The 15,511-nt window shown below is 40.3% G+C and overlaps 1 protein-coding gene across 4 annotated transcripts in view; it reads right to left on the bottom strand.

Annotated features, from left to right (window-relative positions):
• Positions 1-14,563, bottom strand: part of capn5b (calpain 5b) — a 37,738-nt gene extending 23,175 nt beyond the window's left edge. For all 4 annotated transcript variants that reach the window (XM_085364076.1, XM_085364074.1, XM_085364075.1 and 1 more), the window contains exons 1-2: positions 14,399-14,563; positions 4,079-4,210 (exon numbers count right to left, since the gene is read on the bottom strand). In XM_085364076.1, coding sequence (XP_085220202.1) covers positions 4,079-4,210; positions 14,399-14,563 — 297 coding nt within the window. The remainder of the gene's footprint in view (positions 1-4,078; positions 4,211-14,398) is intronic.
• Positions 14,564-15,511: the final 948 nt, after the last annotated feature.

Below are 15,511 nucleotides of genomic sequence, written 5' to 3'. Positions count from 1 at the left end.
TGTAGGCAGCACTCCGAAAACTCTATTTTAGTAGAACTAAAAGACCGGGTGGGCTCCAGAGGCGAATGCAGGGAAAGCTACAAATTTCACACAAAACGTAATTCCTGTACTTGTGTGCATGCATTTTAAAATTGCATTAAACAAGCCTACAAGTGCACCTATCATTTCAGAACGCCACCTGGGACTTCAAAGAAAGGCCTACTGTGGTGATAATGCACCTACAGGTGTCTGATAACAACTGCAATGCACCAGAAAATGGCCTGTGAATTTTAGCTGTTAAATTACAGGAACAATTACACTGCAGGTAGATGGCAATAATCAACACAAACATGCATTCAACAAGCTCAGGTGGATTAAGGAAGATTTACAGTGATTCTAATCAGACATGTGCATCATTTAAAAAAAAGAAAAGACATTAACAAAGTAGGAAAAACCAGAACAAAATAATCAGCCAAAACTAAAGACCTAAGAAGGGAAATAAGCAGAAGACATGCTGTTCCTTGAGGATGGACCTGATCAAGCTGCCATGTAAGCATCCCCATGTGTACTCGGCCTAGTTCCACAATACAGCATTTCTCTAGAACAGGCTGAGGCATCTTGTTTCAAATCCCATTAAACCTCACTAATCATTTTGTTTCCTCTATCAGCACGTGAAAGAACATCTCAGAATCATTCTGACGCCAGAGACTTCAAACCGGCTCAGCACAGTTCAAATAAACTGCTCTTTATTGACAAAACGCTGCAAGTTTGTGTGCTCGAGCTGGTGATAGTGGATGTGTGATGCCAATCAGGATGCAAACACTTGTTTATTTAAATCTGTGTTTAAAAGGCTTCAAATTGACTTTTCATTGCAGCGAACTACATCTCTGAAAGTAAGGACAGCTGAATGAAGCTCTCTGCGGTCCATTTAAAGATCTCCAATGCACCTTTATTCAATTAGCAGAGGTAGTAAACATTGGATGAAATCTGTTAAAGCACTGTTGCATCTCCTTACAACAAACCACACTGCTGGACAACAGCTATGACTGATTAATAATGACATCCACTTTGCTGCATGTCACCCCCCCCCATCTTTTTCACCTATTACCCATCTTATCAAATAGAATCAAAATGCCTAAAAATAAATCTTGAAAAAGACACCTGCTAAGGCTGATCACAATGCAAAACGAACACGAGAAAATCAGAAGAATATCCGATTTTTTTCTGCATAAAACTTTTTTTTTTCCAAATTATAAATCTGCCATAGATGTCACAAAAACAGAAGTTCCACTTGTGAATTAATTCTGGATTTTTATTACAGTGAAAAAACATACTAGCGGCTGCCAGTGCTACCCCTGAGCCTCCTAGTAGATGCACCAATGAAAGTCTTAGGTGACACACAAGAGCACAAGATTTTCAGAAAACCTGACCTCTGACCTTATGAATTTTAGTAGATACACATATGGTTTTTTGATGAATTTGAAAGTCCTACGTTGCCTCGTTTTCGAGTTATCGCATTCACAGACTTGGATATCCACACCGCCTGCCAGTCACAGCGCCAATAACACTCCATCAGCGTTTATGGCTGAGGGGTACAAACGTCTGCATTCACTGGTGAAGTAGTCGCCACTACAAGCTTGAATAAGCCTCACCAGAGCTAAAATGCTAATATTGCTACAGAGCAGGAACCTCTGAAGTCAAAGTGGAAACGCCAAAAACTGCAGTTCCTTCAGTCAATTCTAAATTTTTAGATTACTCACTGATTTAAACTGTATTCAAATCAGGGCTATTTTGAGTGTCAGTTGCATACCTTTTGAAGCATTCAAACAGGTAGGTGTATTTGAATGCTAGCTAACCAGTAACATTTTAAACTGCATTATAAGAGCATTATAAGTCTTGTTGCTTTTCCTTTTATGAATTGGCTAAAAGGCAGACAAGGCACTGAATCCCGAATAGTAGTCTATGTTGTAGGTTGTGTAGGCTCTGTGATAGCAGGTTATATAATTGTTATGTGAGTGTATTTCGAGCCTTGGCCTCTTCTCCATGGTTTGATCATTCAGGTTAGCTGAGGGGGTTTACCATGCATACATTAATGGAGTGCCAGCAACTCTCCATAATGCACAACGTGTGGTCCAAACACAAAAACCACAAATGTACTCTCCAAAGCTGTTGTGGTTCTACAGCACAAACACACACCCAGAAGAGGAAAAGAAACAAGAAGAAGAGATAAACAAGCAAAACAGGTTCCTCTGATTTAAATTGAAACCACTGGATGCAAATCGTGTCTTTCTGTTTTTATTTTTGTTTTTGTTTCCATTTAAGTCTTACTTTGGGGAAAATGTATCACACCTCTGAGCTGTATTGAATAACTGCCCAGACACATTGCAAAGATGGCTGCTAAGTGACAGGATTTGGTGTTAGAAGGGCTTACACTGATCAGGCATAACAAAACCGCTGTCAGGTGAAGTGAATAACATTGATTATCTTCTCATCATGGCACTTGTGGCACATATATCAGGCAGCAAGTGATAATTTTGTCCTCAAAGTTGATATGTTAGCAGCAGGAAAATAGGTAAGTTTGACAAAGGGCCACACTGAGATGGCTAGACAAGCTGGAGCCCTTGTGGGGTGTTTCCAGTCTGCAGCTATCAGAGGCAAACCAATGACAGGGTTCTTTTTATTTTTAGTTATTTAATTTGTCCAATCACCTTTGAGCCCCTGAAATGAAGGGACTGTACTAAAAAAGATGCTTTAGTTCCTCACATTTTATCCACTCTTTGTTCAACCCACTGAATTAAAGCTGTAAGTTTGCACTTCAACTGCATCTTAGTTGTTTCCTTTAATAATTCAGTGTTGTAATGTATGGAACCAAAATTAGATAAAAGTTGTCCATGTCCAATGTCCAAATATTTATGGACCTAACTGTATTCTGTCTTCTTACGGCTAAGTGTGCCCCTGCTTGCTTTAGCAGTGCAGAAACGCCTCTGCTGGTTAACCATGTAAAATAATAATAAAAAACCCCTCACTAATAAAAACCCATTCAGAGGACATCCATCTAGCCTTAGTGCTTCCAGTCTGTCCTCAGAGACTCCACATTAGACTCCACCATTCAGACTTCTACTGACTGATGCAGTCTGGTGTTTACTTCTTATAGTAATGTTTCCTAATGGATGCTTAAACACAGTCGAGCATATGATGCATCCCTTTTTTCCAATGTACTGTGCACACTTTTGCACAGGGACTTTCTCTCTTTAACTATGCCTCCATTACCTGGCCGATCCTCAACCAAAGGGTTGTGTGTGGTTTGTTTGGTAATGCTGGCAACTGTTCAGTGAGAAGAAGTTATCTGACAAAAATGGACACTCAGCCATTAGAGGGAGCAAAAGAGTACAGCAGCTTTCAACTAGCAAGCAGCTGCAGTCACTAGTTTATTCGGTTTTAAAGGAATAGTTCAATATTTTCACAAGAGGTGGAGAAATGCGTGGGGAATTGGAACTTGAAAAATTACAATTTATAACACTAAACATTTATAAAATCACAAATCTGAAAAGCATGCTGGGTAATACTAGCTAGCTAGGTGGGTTTCTTGCTACATTCAAGATCCAAAAAGACATGGATGAAAATCAATCGTGGCTCAACTTGGACTGACTGTAAACAGTTTGCAAACACACTGCAATCAGTTTGAATCTGAACAATTTGTCTGCGACTCGTCTCTTTGCATTAAGGAACTCAAATTCAACTATCACAAACCGATAGCAGACCGACTCCATCTTATTGCTGTTTATCGCCGTCTTGATCCACCAAACTTGCTTTGAAGATGACTGAGTGGTTGAAGCAACGATTTCAAAGTTACATTTCCATAATCTTAAAAAGATCCTAAATGTATACCACCCATAGCTAATAACAAGCTTGGTCTGGAGTTTAAAAATACCCCCACCCACACTTTGTTTAAAATCATTTAAGTGCAGATTTACAGTAACAACAGACACAATGCAAACCAGAAGTGTTTCATCGGTGGGTTTATGTCTTCAGGGTTTAATACAACATTAATCCAACCTTGTAATCAGGAAAAAAGGCAGAGGAAAAAACATGTTCTTACCTTTTGCCACAAAGACTCTCGGGAGGCCAGGCTGGAACACGCTGCGACAAACCAGCAGTTACCCAGCTGTCCCTGATGCAGATCGTGTGCACTGATGCCATCTACAAACAGGTGAGGGTCCTCACACAGCTCCTACACTCCCAGAGAAAGACAAAAACACTTATGAAACACGCTGCACAGCCAGTACATGAGTAAAACCCTTGCAGGAACTCATACTATTATTTATATGTGTTTAAAAAAAAAATTTTAATGGGGGAAAAAAAAGCAAGTTATTGTTTTGAGGGTGAAACGCCTCTAAAATGAGGTTTCTGGTTAATAAACTGTGTGTACAGCCCACAGTACAAGGCACAGAGGTGCATAAATAGGTTATTGAGTTCATGAATCAGAAAGAAACCATCTGTCCTTATGCATCCATGTTTCACAGTCATGATCTTCTACCCAGGAGTCGGGAGTGGGGGGGGGGGGGGTGATGGGTGGGCTGTGTGCATTTGTGAAATCACATTTGCTGCGGCTGCTGTGTCGAAGTCCATTTTCTGGCACAGTGTGTACAGACAGCCTATTACCGCTAACAACACGTTCAATGAGCTGCTCACGCTTTTTCTCCTGCATGTAAACTGGACTCTGCACATCTATCGGCACGCACAGCCACATCTTCTGTGGGGCGATTACAAGAGGCTGTGTGCTGTCAGTGGACACTTTTACTCTCGTCCATACACGCTGGCTACACAAGGTTATCTGCACCTTTTAAAAATCAAATGCAATCCCGTTTCCAACAAATCTGGGTCGCTGTGTAAATGGTGAATTGAGTGGCATTTATGGAGCTTTTCCACTCTCACTCAACACTCACACAGTTTGGAGTTCAGTATGTTATCCAAGGACACTTTGACATGTGGACAAGAGGAGTTGGGGCTGAAACCACTGAGCTTTCAAGTACTAGAACACCAGCTCTACCTGATGATGACAGCAACATGAGATGGGCATGTTTACCACAGTGTTGCCTCACCTCTGCTTTTAAAGACTCTGTAAGCGTTTGGGAATTTACTGAAATGGGTGCCAACACATAGGAAACACTTAAAATAAGGCAACAACAGTGTCAAATTCTAGCAAGCTTGAGAGTTAATGTGTAGTATGATCACCTTTATTCTTCAGCACAGTTTGAACTCTTTAAGACAAGATTTAAGACAAGAATTTCGTTAAGTAGTCTTCAGGAATAGTTCTCCAGGGTTCCTGAAGGGCATTCAAAGATCTTTGGATGCTGGCCGCCTTTTGTTCTGTTCTCTGTAAACATGATCTCACACTTCTTCAACAGTGTTTAAGATTATTTTCATGTTGAAAAATGAAGCTGCTGACAATCAGAGACTGTCCAGGGAGACTGTGGATCAAACGGTGTTGTTTTGTTTTATTTTTTTACTGGGATTTTAATTCCATCAATTTTCACAAGAAGATGGAGGCCCTCCTGAATCCTGCTGATCCATGTTTTTTCTTTGCATGGTAGTTGTAACTTTTACAGCAGCAAACTAAGTTCCCTGACACTCTTTCTATTGCAGCTCAATAATAATGTAGTGATAGTGGGGTAATAATATGGAAATAGGAAGCTATTACTACTTAATTATCAGGACAATGCCTGAAGATAACGATATGGAAACAAATATGTTAGTAATAGCAGAGTAACATTTTTGTAACAATATGATAACCAGCTGGCAAAGAAATGGTAATATCAGTGCAGCACTGAGCTGTTGAATGCAGGCTTTTGGCTTATCAGCCTAATTTAAGTGGGACTCTCTTTATCTTTTAATGATACTATGCACCATAGATTTTACAATTTTCTCTTACTTCATATTATTCTAAACATTTTCTGATTCTAACCTGGCGTTCTATATAATATGGCAAAACAAAACAGTTAAAAAATGATTACACAAGGAAACAAGCTCAAGTAAATAGAAGAAATAAAATAATGGAGCACAATAACAAAAAACCTAAGACAGAATAAAACAGAAACAGGTGTTTCATGGAAATTCAAAGAAGAGTTTGTTTTGTATAAAATCATCTAATGCACTAACTCCAAGCTTTAATTTAACCTGATACAAAATATGAGCCAGCTTCATTTTTACTGCAGAGCTGTGCTTGCAGTGTTCTGGGTGTGAAGCCTGTCTGTTCTCTGCTCTCTGCTTTATGGGACCAGAGGGTCGATGAGCACCTCGGCCATTACTCAACAGGCAGCAGCAAGCATGGGACCACTTAGCAGCTCTTTATCTTTACACACTGGCAGCACTCAACTAGGGTTAGAAAAGTAAAAGAGGGGCCAGGAGGGAGAGAGCATGGTGCAGGTTGAGCTTTTAGATAGGCAAAATTTAGAAAACGGTTACACTCGTTTTACACCTGCGTTACCAATTCTGCAGAATCCACATTTAGGAAAGATGTGACTGATGCTTTTTAGTTCACAGTAACTTGTGTGCATCTGCTCGCCAGACCTGACTTTAATCATTGTTAGTTTTCCTTGACCGTATTTAGTTTTCCACTTTGCTTCAGTCCATTTTAAGTGAGCCCAGAGAAGATGGTGGTGTTTCTAGATCATGTTCACATCTGGCTTCTTCTTCGCATGATAGAGCTTTAACCTGCATTTGTGGACAGCATGGTGAACTGTGTTCACAGACAGTGGAAGTGTTCCTCATTTCATGCAGTGATTTCCACGACAGAATCATGCCTGTTTTTAATGCAGTGCCAACTGAATGCCTGAAGATCATGTTTATCCGATATTGAATTATAGTAAGTGTGGAACTTTGTGATGTTTTGGACCTTTGTTTGAGAAAATTTTCTCTGGACCTTCTTAAATTCTAATTGAGTATCCCTGTAATAGATTAATATTTAATATATTACCAGGTTAAGTTCTATTGATCTTGTTTATAGTCACAAGGTATGATTTTTTTGAATATGTAGACTTTTCTGTGAGCCACACTATGTGGACCACCTACACATTACACCTACAGGAAACCCATGCCATGACACTCCCGGCACACAGTTTCTGTGCTGATGTTAATGTCATAGGACGTCTGGAGTTCTGCAGCTCATTTGGAAGTTAAAATATTTACATGCAGGTCTTTTGGTGATACACATACCCAGCCACCAAGAAGAGACTCTAAACCTGAGGCAAATCCCGGTAGTCTGCATACTGTTTTACAGTCTAAACATGGCAGCTGAACAGAGACTTAAAGCGTGTGCCCTAGGGGTGATTTTAAGTATGACTGAATCAGCCCTCTAATAGCCCATCCAATGTGGGCTGGGACGGCCTCAAGCACACCATTTGACTTTAATCATAAAGATTAGTGCTATTATCAGCCTTCACGGCTCATGTGCATGTATATAAAGGCAGATCACAGCATACAGATACACACAAGTGTGTGAAGCTAAAGCTTGCAAGCGTGTGCACACACACAGGACACAATAAGGTCAGTCATTTGCTGACTCTGCAAAGCTGTATGCTGCAAAAGCAAACTTTTAATCTGAAGCAGAGGCCACTGCAGTGCTCCCCAGAGGCCTGCAGTCTCTACCAGCAGGATCCTCTCACCTTACACTGACCAGCACCAGAGCTTCCTGTCTGAAATCTCTCTGTACGTGCAAGTCGGCAGAACTTTGTGAGGCAATGTTTTGATGTTGTTCTGTGAAACTGTGTCGGAGTTAAGATATCTAATCACGTTTCTTCTCCCTGTCCGCAACAACATTGATTGGTGGAGTCTGAGCAGCGGCGAGGGCTCCCTGTGGTGGCCTGCCATCCAGGGATTGGCTCAGGTGGAAAAGTAATAGAGTATTGATCAGTGCCCAGCCCTGCAGTCTCTGAAGTAATGTGAATATTGTGGCTGAGCACAGCCTAATCATTTACCCTGCCATTGAGAACCTTTCAACCGGCTTCATAGCCCTCCTCAGCACCATTCATCAGCTGGTAAAGGAGACATGAGCCACGAGTGCAAAAACCCAGAGAATAAAAAGTGCAATCCAGCAGTGAGAATCCAAAGTAACCCAACATTTTAGAAAAAAATGAAAGCTTGGATTATTTACACACAGTTTTTGCCAGTTTACATTCTTCTTCCCTACCTGCATTCCTTGGCACTACTAAACTGTCACCACTTGTAACAGTAACGGCTGCGTCCATCACCACCTGCTTTGGCAGTTTGGACCAGCTGAAAGGACAAACTCGTGTATGAAGTTTGAATTATTAGCAGTTATTGATGTTCAAGGATGAGAAATAGCAATGGTTCCTAGTTACCCCTGTACAGGAAGTCAGGACCGAGGTCAGCGTTTCTGATGCTACGATTATTACCCTAGGTTAGGCTATGCAGAGACTAACTTAAGCCGGTATCAAGGACTCTCACCTAGATCTGCTTACATCCAAATGCCGACCCGCCCCCCACAATCCTCTGACCCGCCCCCCACAATCCTCTGATGATAACAAACTACCAACCCAAACAGTTAGGTACAATGCCTGCTAACAGCAGCTTTCCTCATTATAGAAAGATAAATTGGCTGAAAGTTATTACAATAGTTATTAAAATAGGCCCCAGGGATCTTTTCATTTTCAAGGACCAGAATAACCTGTAAGAATTAGAAGACCATTAAAATACTCCTATACATTCTAACCTTACATGAAGACTCGAGAAGGGAATGCCCACAAATTCAAACTTTAAATGAAGAGTTTAAATAAAATATCCTATGTGAAAAAAAGCTTACTGCTAGATGTCAGTATATTGTGAATTGTAGTCAAGTGAGTTCTGCTTGCGTGCCCATCCTAATTCCTAGCTACAGTGGGCGCTGTAGGACAAACATGTTTTAGTCCCCCAAGAGAAATCAAAAACACTAAATGTGAACTGTACCTCGTAACAGCTGTGGCCAGCCGGCGTATTTCTGCTACTGTTTGGAACAGATTTGGATCTACACAGGAGTTTTTCCCTATCTGTGGAAGCCAGTCAGTCCACTGTTGATCTCAGATGTCAATGCATCCATGTTTACTCTAGGAGAGGCAGTCAAACATTGTGAAAGGAGTCCGATATGGATCAATGAGTCAGAGAAGCCATACTGAAGTGAGTTGTTAAGGATATGCTGAACCTATTGCATATAAGAGAAAAGGTTACTCGATGCAGAGCTGGGTCAAAAAGACCGAATCAGAGCAGAATCAGGAGATGATCAATTATAAATAACGCTAAAAACATTCTAATCCTAAACAGCGTCTTTGACCTAAATGTAAACTTGAGTTTGCAGAAAAGCTCAGTACAATGAGTGTGCATACAGTATTTTAAATGAGCTTTTGTCTGGAACCTCATACATTTTGATTGCTCTGAACATTTCATTCTCTCATAGCCACTCTGCTCCTAAGTAATTTGATGTTTAACTTCATTATCGTGCACTCTCCCTTGAACGAAATGCTGCACTAAGAGCTTGCAGAGAGAACAGAATCAGCTTTTGTATTAACAAGTTAAAACAGAGCTCTGCTTTGTCTTGTAGATTTTTGGGTCAGCTACATTCTTTACTTTTTTTTTTTTTTTAAAGGATAGATTGCACCAAGAAAAACCACAGCAACAATCACTGGTAATGCTATGGGAGATATTGATCTGCAAAATTGGTGGTGAAGTCCCAACTCTTTTGAATGCCGCTGCACTCATTAATTCAAGTCTGGCTCTATGCAAGCACCACCCACTGGCAGGTAAAAATACTACTTTATCAGATAGTACTTCATAAGGGGACCTATCATGCTCATGTTATCTCGTACTCAAACAGCAGGCATTGTGGAAAGGTTAGTTTAGGACTTAGAAAAAGATGATCAGTGTTATTCACTGCATCTGTCAGTGTTTTAAATGTTTAATATTAAAGGATGATTGGTGTACAGGGAGGTGCTTTTACAGATTCTTGAGCAAAATTAAGAAAATCCCCAATAAAAATCACTAAAGCACATTATTTTTGCTTTTTGTGAGCTTCAATAAAACCTTTAAAAATAGCTGGGCTAAAAATGTCCTGCTCCGGGTTCCTAACCTTCTCACATAAACCGCTGTCAGTGACGACACAAATCGTGTGCTGGCAAAAATGAAAAGGATGCTCCTCCTGCTTTCTCTCCCTTTGACTTCTTCCAGTTTTCCGTCTGCATGACTGACATCAGCACAGACCAAAACATATAATCTGTGTGACCCAGTTTCCATGGCAATGCACGCTGGCTGCATGCTGCAGCGGTACACAGGCAGAAGGAGGTTACAGCATCCAGAACCACGACGTGCTGTGAGAGGAGGATAACAGCGGCAGGGGACTCGGCTCAGTAAATCCTGAGGCCCTACATCTGATATCATCCACCACCGAAAGACACGCGCGGTGCCAGCTTATACAGGAGACTAGAGAGTGCAGTAGAGCAATGACTGATTACAACTGATGTTAGTGTTGAATTATAAATGTTTAGTCTTTCTCTATGTCACAAAACTCTTGTTCTGCAAGCACCTTTGGCACTGATAACTCCCCAATGCGAGTGTTTTTACAGGTGCAAACACTGCTCACTATTTATGTCCAGAATAAAATATTGCTGCAGGGCATCGGCTGTGCCTCACTGACTGTCCAGGGAATAGGTTGTTATTTACACGCATGTATGCTGAGGAGTAAATTATTCTGAACATATAAACTGTGAAGTTGTGGGTAAAGTTTCTTGTATAAGAATTGAATTCAGATTGCATTTTGTAGATTTACCAAATTGCATGCTCAGACCCCAAATTTTAGCTCTTGTTGTATTTGCAACAAGTTTGCAGACGATACGATAGTCATCGCACTTATAACTGCTAACAATAGGCATGCATACAGGGACATCATCATGAATCAATAATAAATTGGTCTTAAACATCACAAAGACCAAAGAGATATAGATGTAGGGCTGCAAAAAAAAACCAAAAACCCACACACAGAGCTCATGGAGTCTTCAGCTTTAGGTTTCATCTTGCCTGGAATGACAATACCTCAGCAGTCATGGGTAAGGCACAACAGTGCTTTCATTTCTTAAGGAGGTTAAGGAGAGCCAACTTCGCCTAAAACTGCTTGTCAGCATTTACAGATGCACAATAAAGCGATCTGTGTGACAACCTGGTACAGTAGCAACACCAAAGCTCACAAAAAGGCCCTCCAGTGTGTCATGAAATAGCACAAAACATCGCCGGCACAGACCCATGCATCGCTCGCAAATCTCTACAAGAGATCTCTACACACCCTCGGCGCCATTCGGTTAAGCTTCTCCCCGTCTTTTCAGAGCGCTCCACACACACACACTGAAACACAGCATCTTCCCAAAAATCTGTGACACTGCTGAACTGTCAGTGACTTCAGTGCAACCCCAACATGCAGTATGTTCAGTTTCACACGTTTACTTCCCTGATATGTATATATAAACTGCACAAAGAAATCAAACCACAAATGTCCATTAATGAAGTTAAGGAAGCTCCTTTCCATGCATGGAGGGTTTCACCTCAAGTCCAGGGCCCTGAGACTTGTTAAGAGGAAGGAAGGTCTAGTGAGTATCAGAACCACTATCCAGGATAAAACAACAACGATCTATGAGTACATTAGGAAAGCGGCCATGGCTGATAGTGTGCTTAGTAAATACCTCAGGCAGCAGAAACCTGAGAAAAAAGAGGAGTAAGAACAGGAACCATCAAGGAAGAACAGGTCCCTGCAAGGCATGTACCACTGACAAATAGAAGAAGTAGCTGACGTCGAGAAATCCTACCAATGACTGGATAAAGCTGGACTTAAAGACAGCACAGAGGCACTAATCATGGCAGCACAGTAACAAGCTCTAAGCACAAGATCCAGGCAAAACCTCAGGTGCAGACTGTTCAAAGATCCCCATGAAACAATCCAGCACGTACCAGCAGGGTGAAAGATGCTAGCTAGCAGGGCATACGTGGAGCGGCATAATCAAGAGGCTTACATGGTAAGTCCTGAGGTCAAAATGGGATAGGGTGGTTGAGAATGTCTTGTATCTAGAAGGATTTTAGCTCAGTCAAAGTGGTGATGGCTAACCAACATAGTACATAGTAGTTGTAGATAAGCAGAGGAAGATGGCTGTAGTGATAGATGTAGCGATACCAAGTTAACATCTGGAAGAAGTTACACAAGAAATGAAAAAAAAAAAAACTACCAAGGGCTGAGAGCGGACCGATAACAAAGCAATAAAATCAATGATTAAATTTGATTATTAAAAATCTGCTATCCATTACAGAACCATTACAGAAACATAAAAAATGATTTTGACAAATATATACACGTCTTTTTATATAAGTCAATAATTTATACTTATTTAGATGTTACACATCATGTGAGGTTAACAGAAATCTCATTTTATTAATACCATAATATTTTGAACTACAATGAACTGCGTATAATTAGAATTAGAAAGTAGAATAATTTAAACTTACATTTAAAATGTAAGTGTGGAAAATGATAAAAAAATTCAATAATTCTACCGCATTAAGAGTTAGCAAATAGAGCTTGTAACTGTGGGTTAACACATAGATTTACTGAAACTACATGTAGCACAATATTTATAGAAATAGTAATTGAATGAAAATATATCAATAATAAAAAATAAGAAAGAGTTAATATGGAGTTAATATTTAGTAATGGTAGCTAGCTATATAATATCCAATGCGCAAAGTAACTCAAACACTTGTATTTATCTACTGCAATCATTCAATATTTACATGTATTTAGTTGCATTCACACTTAGACAGTTCATCCTCATTTCATGAAAATCTGGGTCAACCCCATGGAAATACAGTGATAAATGTTACTACTACCAAGCACCAACAACAACAGTTAGTTAGCAACATCTTAGCACAAATTATTTCCAGAGATTCAAATGCACATTGCTCCCACATGTCTTTCAGTGGGTGAACTGATCTTGGACCAAGAATAACAGCTTGTTACTCCTTCTGTGCGAACATACATGTTAACACAGGTGTCGAACTCCAGGCCTCGAGGGCCGGTGTCCTGCAGGTCTTAGATGTGTCCTTGATCCAACACAGCTGATTTAAAGGCTAAATGACCTCCTCAACATGTCCTGAAGTTCTCCAGAGGCCTGGTAATGAACTAATCATTTGATTCAGGTGTGTTGACCCAGGGTGAGATCTAAAACCTGCAGGACACCGGCCCTCGAGGCCTGGAGTTCGACACCCCTGTGTTAGAATTACTGGAGCTGCTTTTCTACAGGCATTTAAATAATACAGGCAAAAAAAGAGGTCAAATTTCAGTGAAGCTGAAGCTTATTGAGACTTCTTACTGGTAGAATTGGAAACACTGGCCGCAAATGCTGATTGGTTGAGTCCAGAAATGTTTGTTGTATTTAGTGTGCCTTAAAGGAATGAAAGAGTTAACTGTAAAAAAGTTAAAGTGGTGGTTAGGAGTGTTCGGTACCATTTATCATATTTGAATCTTCTCTGATATTGCAGAGTTTGTATTCTACCTAAACCAGCTTGAGTCTGTCTTTTTTCTTCTAACGAAACTTAATAATATCTACCATCGTGGTCAGAAATGTACATTTTTTCAACAAGACGAATGTCTTGGTAATTTGAGGCTTTTAATGATTTGTTTGAACTGTTCTTTTTCCATGGTGGAATGATTGTACAGTTTTATTATTTATTGACAATTCATATCTGGACACAGACACTTTACGCCTTAGCAGTTTTAAAACTAAACAATACCTAAAAAGCACCAAATGTGTTACTCGAAACCAAGTTTTTATGTCATTCTTTATGGTAATTATATTATTAGCCAATCAGTAACCAATCCATGAGGTTTGTTTTTATCAAAATATAAGTACCGAAAGTAAAAGTAGTAATTACTAAGAATAATATGCATTACAGACTATATTATTTAATCTTTAGATAATTATTACATCACTTTTGATTTTCAGCTGGAGATTATTTTAGTTTCTTATTAACTGCTGGGTACTTCAGCTATAAAAATATAGTGTAACATATTTTTAGATCATCTTATCCAAGGGGCAGTGCCCCTCTGTTCGCCCCCCCCCCCCCCCCCCTCTCCCCCCTCTGGACACGCCCCTACAATCCAGTGATTTCATCCAGTACAGCACAGATATCAACACTCTTGTTTGGTTCAGTGCTTACCTGTAGATACTTTTCCTCATACAAAAATTTAAAAATGCTAAAACACATTTCATTAGCAGTTTGGTGAACTGTAAAATTAATACCTGTATATTTATATTCATCAGCAGCAGTAAACCTTTAATGCTGCACTTTTAATCAGATTTATCAGTTTTTGTTTTGCTGAAACAAGCCGACCTACCCGAGGCCTCTTCCAGACGACACGTCCGATCCTGTTACCCTGGTAAAAGAGCGAGTCGTCTGTGGCGGGGAAGCGGGGGTCCTCGAAGAGCAGGCCACTCTGCAAGCACTGCCTCTTCAGGGTGGAGTACTGCTGCCCCTCGAAGGCCTTCACTGAAGTGAACATGCTGCAGCCCTGGAGGACACAACGCAGATGGCAATGAAGTACAGATCTGCATCCTGTCATCACACCACCCTCCTCTTCTGTCATTGACTTTCACACACACATTTCAGCATCCTCTCTGAAAAAGCACCATCTTGTGTAATTTCTGAAAATAAATTTCCTTCCTGCTCATCTGGTTTTCAACTCACAGTCATCCCAGCAGACTGACAGCCGAATCCAGCAGACGGTAATACCTTAGCAGCGAAAGCTCTCAGTGGAAACAGAAAGTCGATGTGCGCTGCTGCCTTGAGCACAGCCAGGCTTCACTGGGTCAAAATGATTAATCTGTCAATTCACTGATATCCTCCTGGGCCTAATTATCACTGCTATGCATTAAAGGAGTCACATATACATTGATCAGCTTAGGGCAAGCAGGGGAACCGGTGAGTGAGGGAGGAGGCAAACTAAGAACTATTGAAGGGATAATCAATACTGAAACACTGAATAAATGGCACACCGTTCCACATATCACTAACTGCTTACTTAACATACATCACTAGGCTACACATCGATACAAAATGAACAAAATAAAACACTTACACATTTATTTACACATTAAGCAAACACAAAACAATGTTATAATTTATTTGGAGCCACATTTCTTCCATACTAATGAATAAAATACTTTTCTTCATTCTTTTTAGCTCCATTTTGGTCTCCACCAGCGATTTAAAAATATCTTGTTTTCTAGCTGTTCGGAGCTTCCACCTCACACTTCTGTCTGTTACGCATTCACACTTCAGATTAATATTATTCACAGTGAAAGCAGTCAAATATCAGTATCAGCCCCAAAATGTGTGGTATCGCTAAGCCTCAGAGCTCAAATTTCTGAGCATCAGCACAAGTAAAAATATAATATATGCCACTTTCAGGTAGATATGGCCCCTTATTGATAAAAGACACAATAACCAA

The sequence above is a fragment of the Diplotaxodon limnothrissa genome, linkage group LG10 (genome assembly GCF_057381915.1).
Source record: "Diplotaxodon limnothrissa isolate DT_005_m linkage group LG10, D_limnothrissa_male_GT1.1, whole genome shotgun sequence".
NCBI lineage: Eukaryota > Metazoa > Chordata > Actinopteri > Cichliformes > Cichlidae > Diplotaxodon > Diplotaxodon limnothrissa.
Note: the sequence above shows the minus strand (reverse complement) of the source record. Positions and strands in the feature narration are given on the sequence as shown.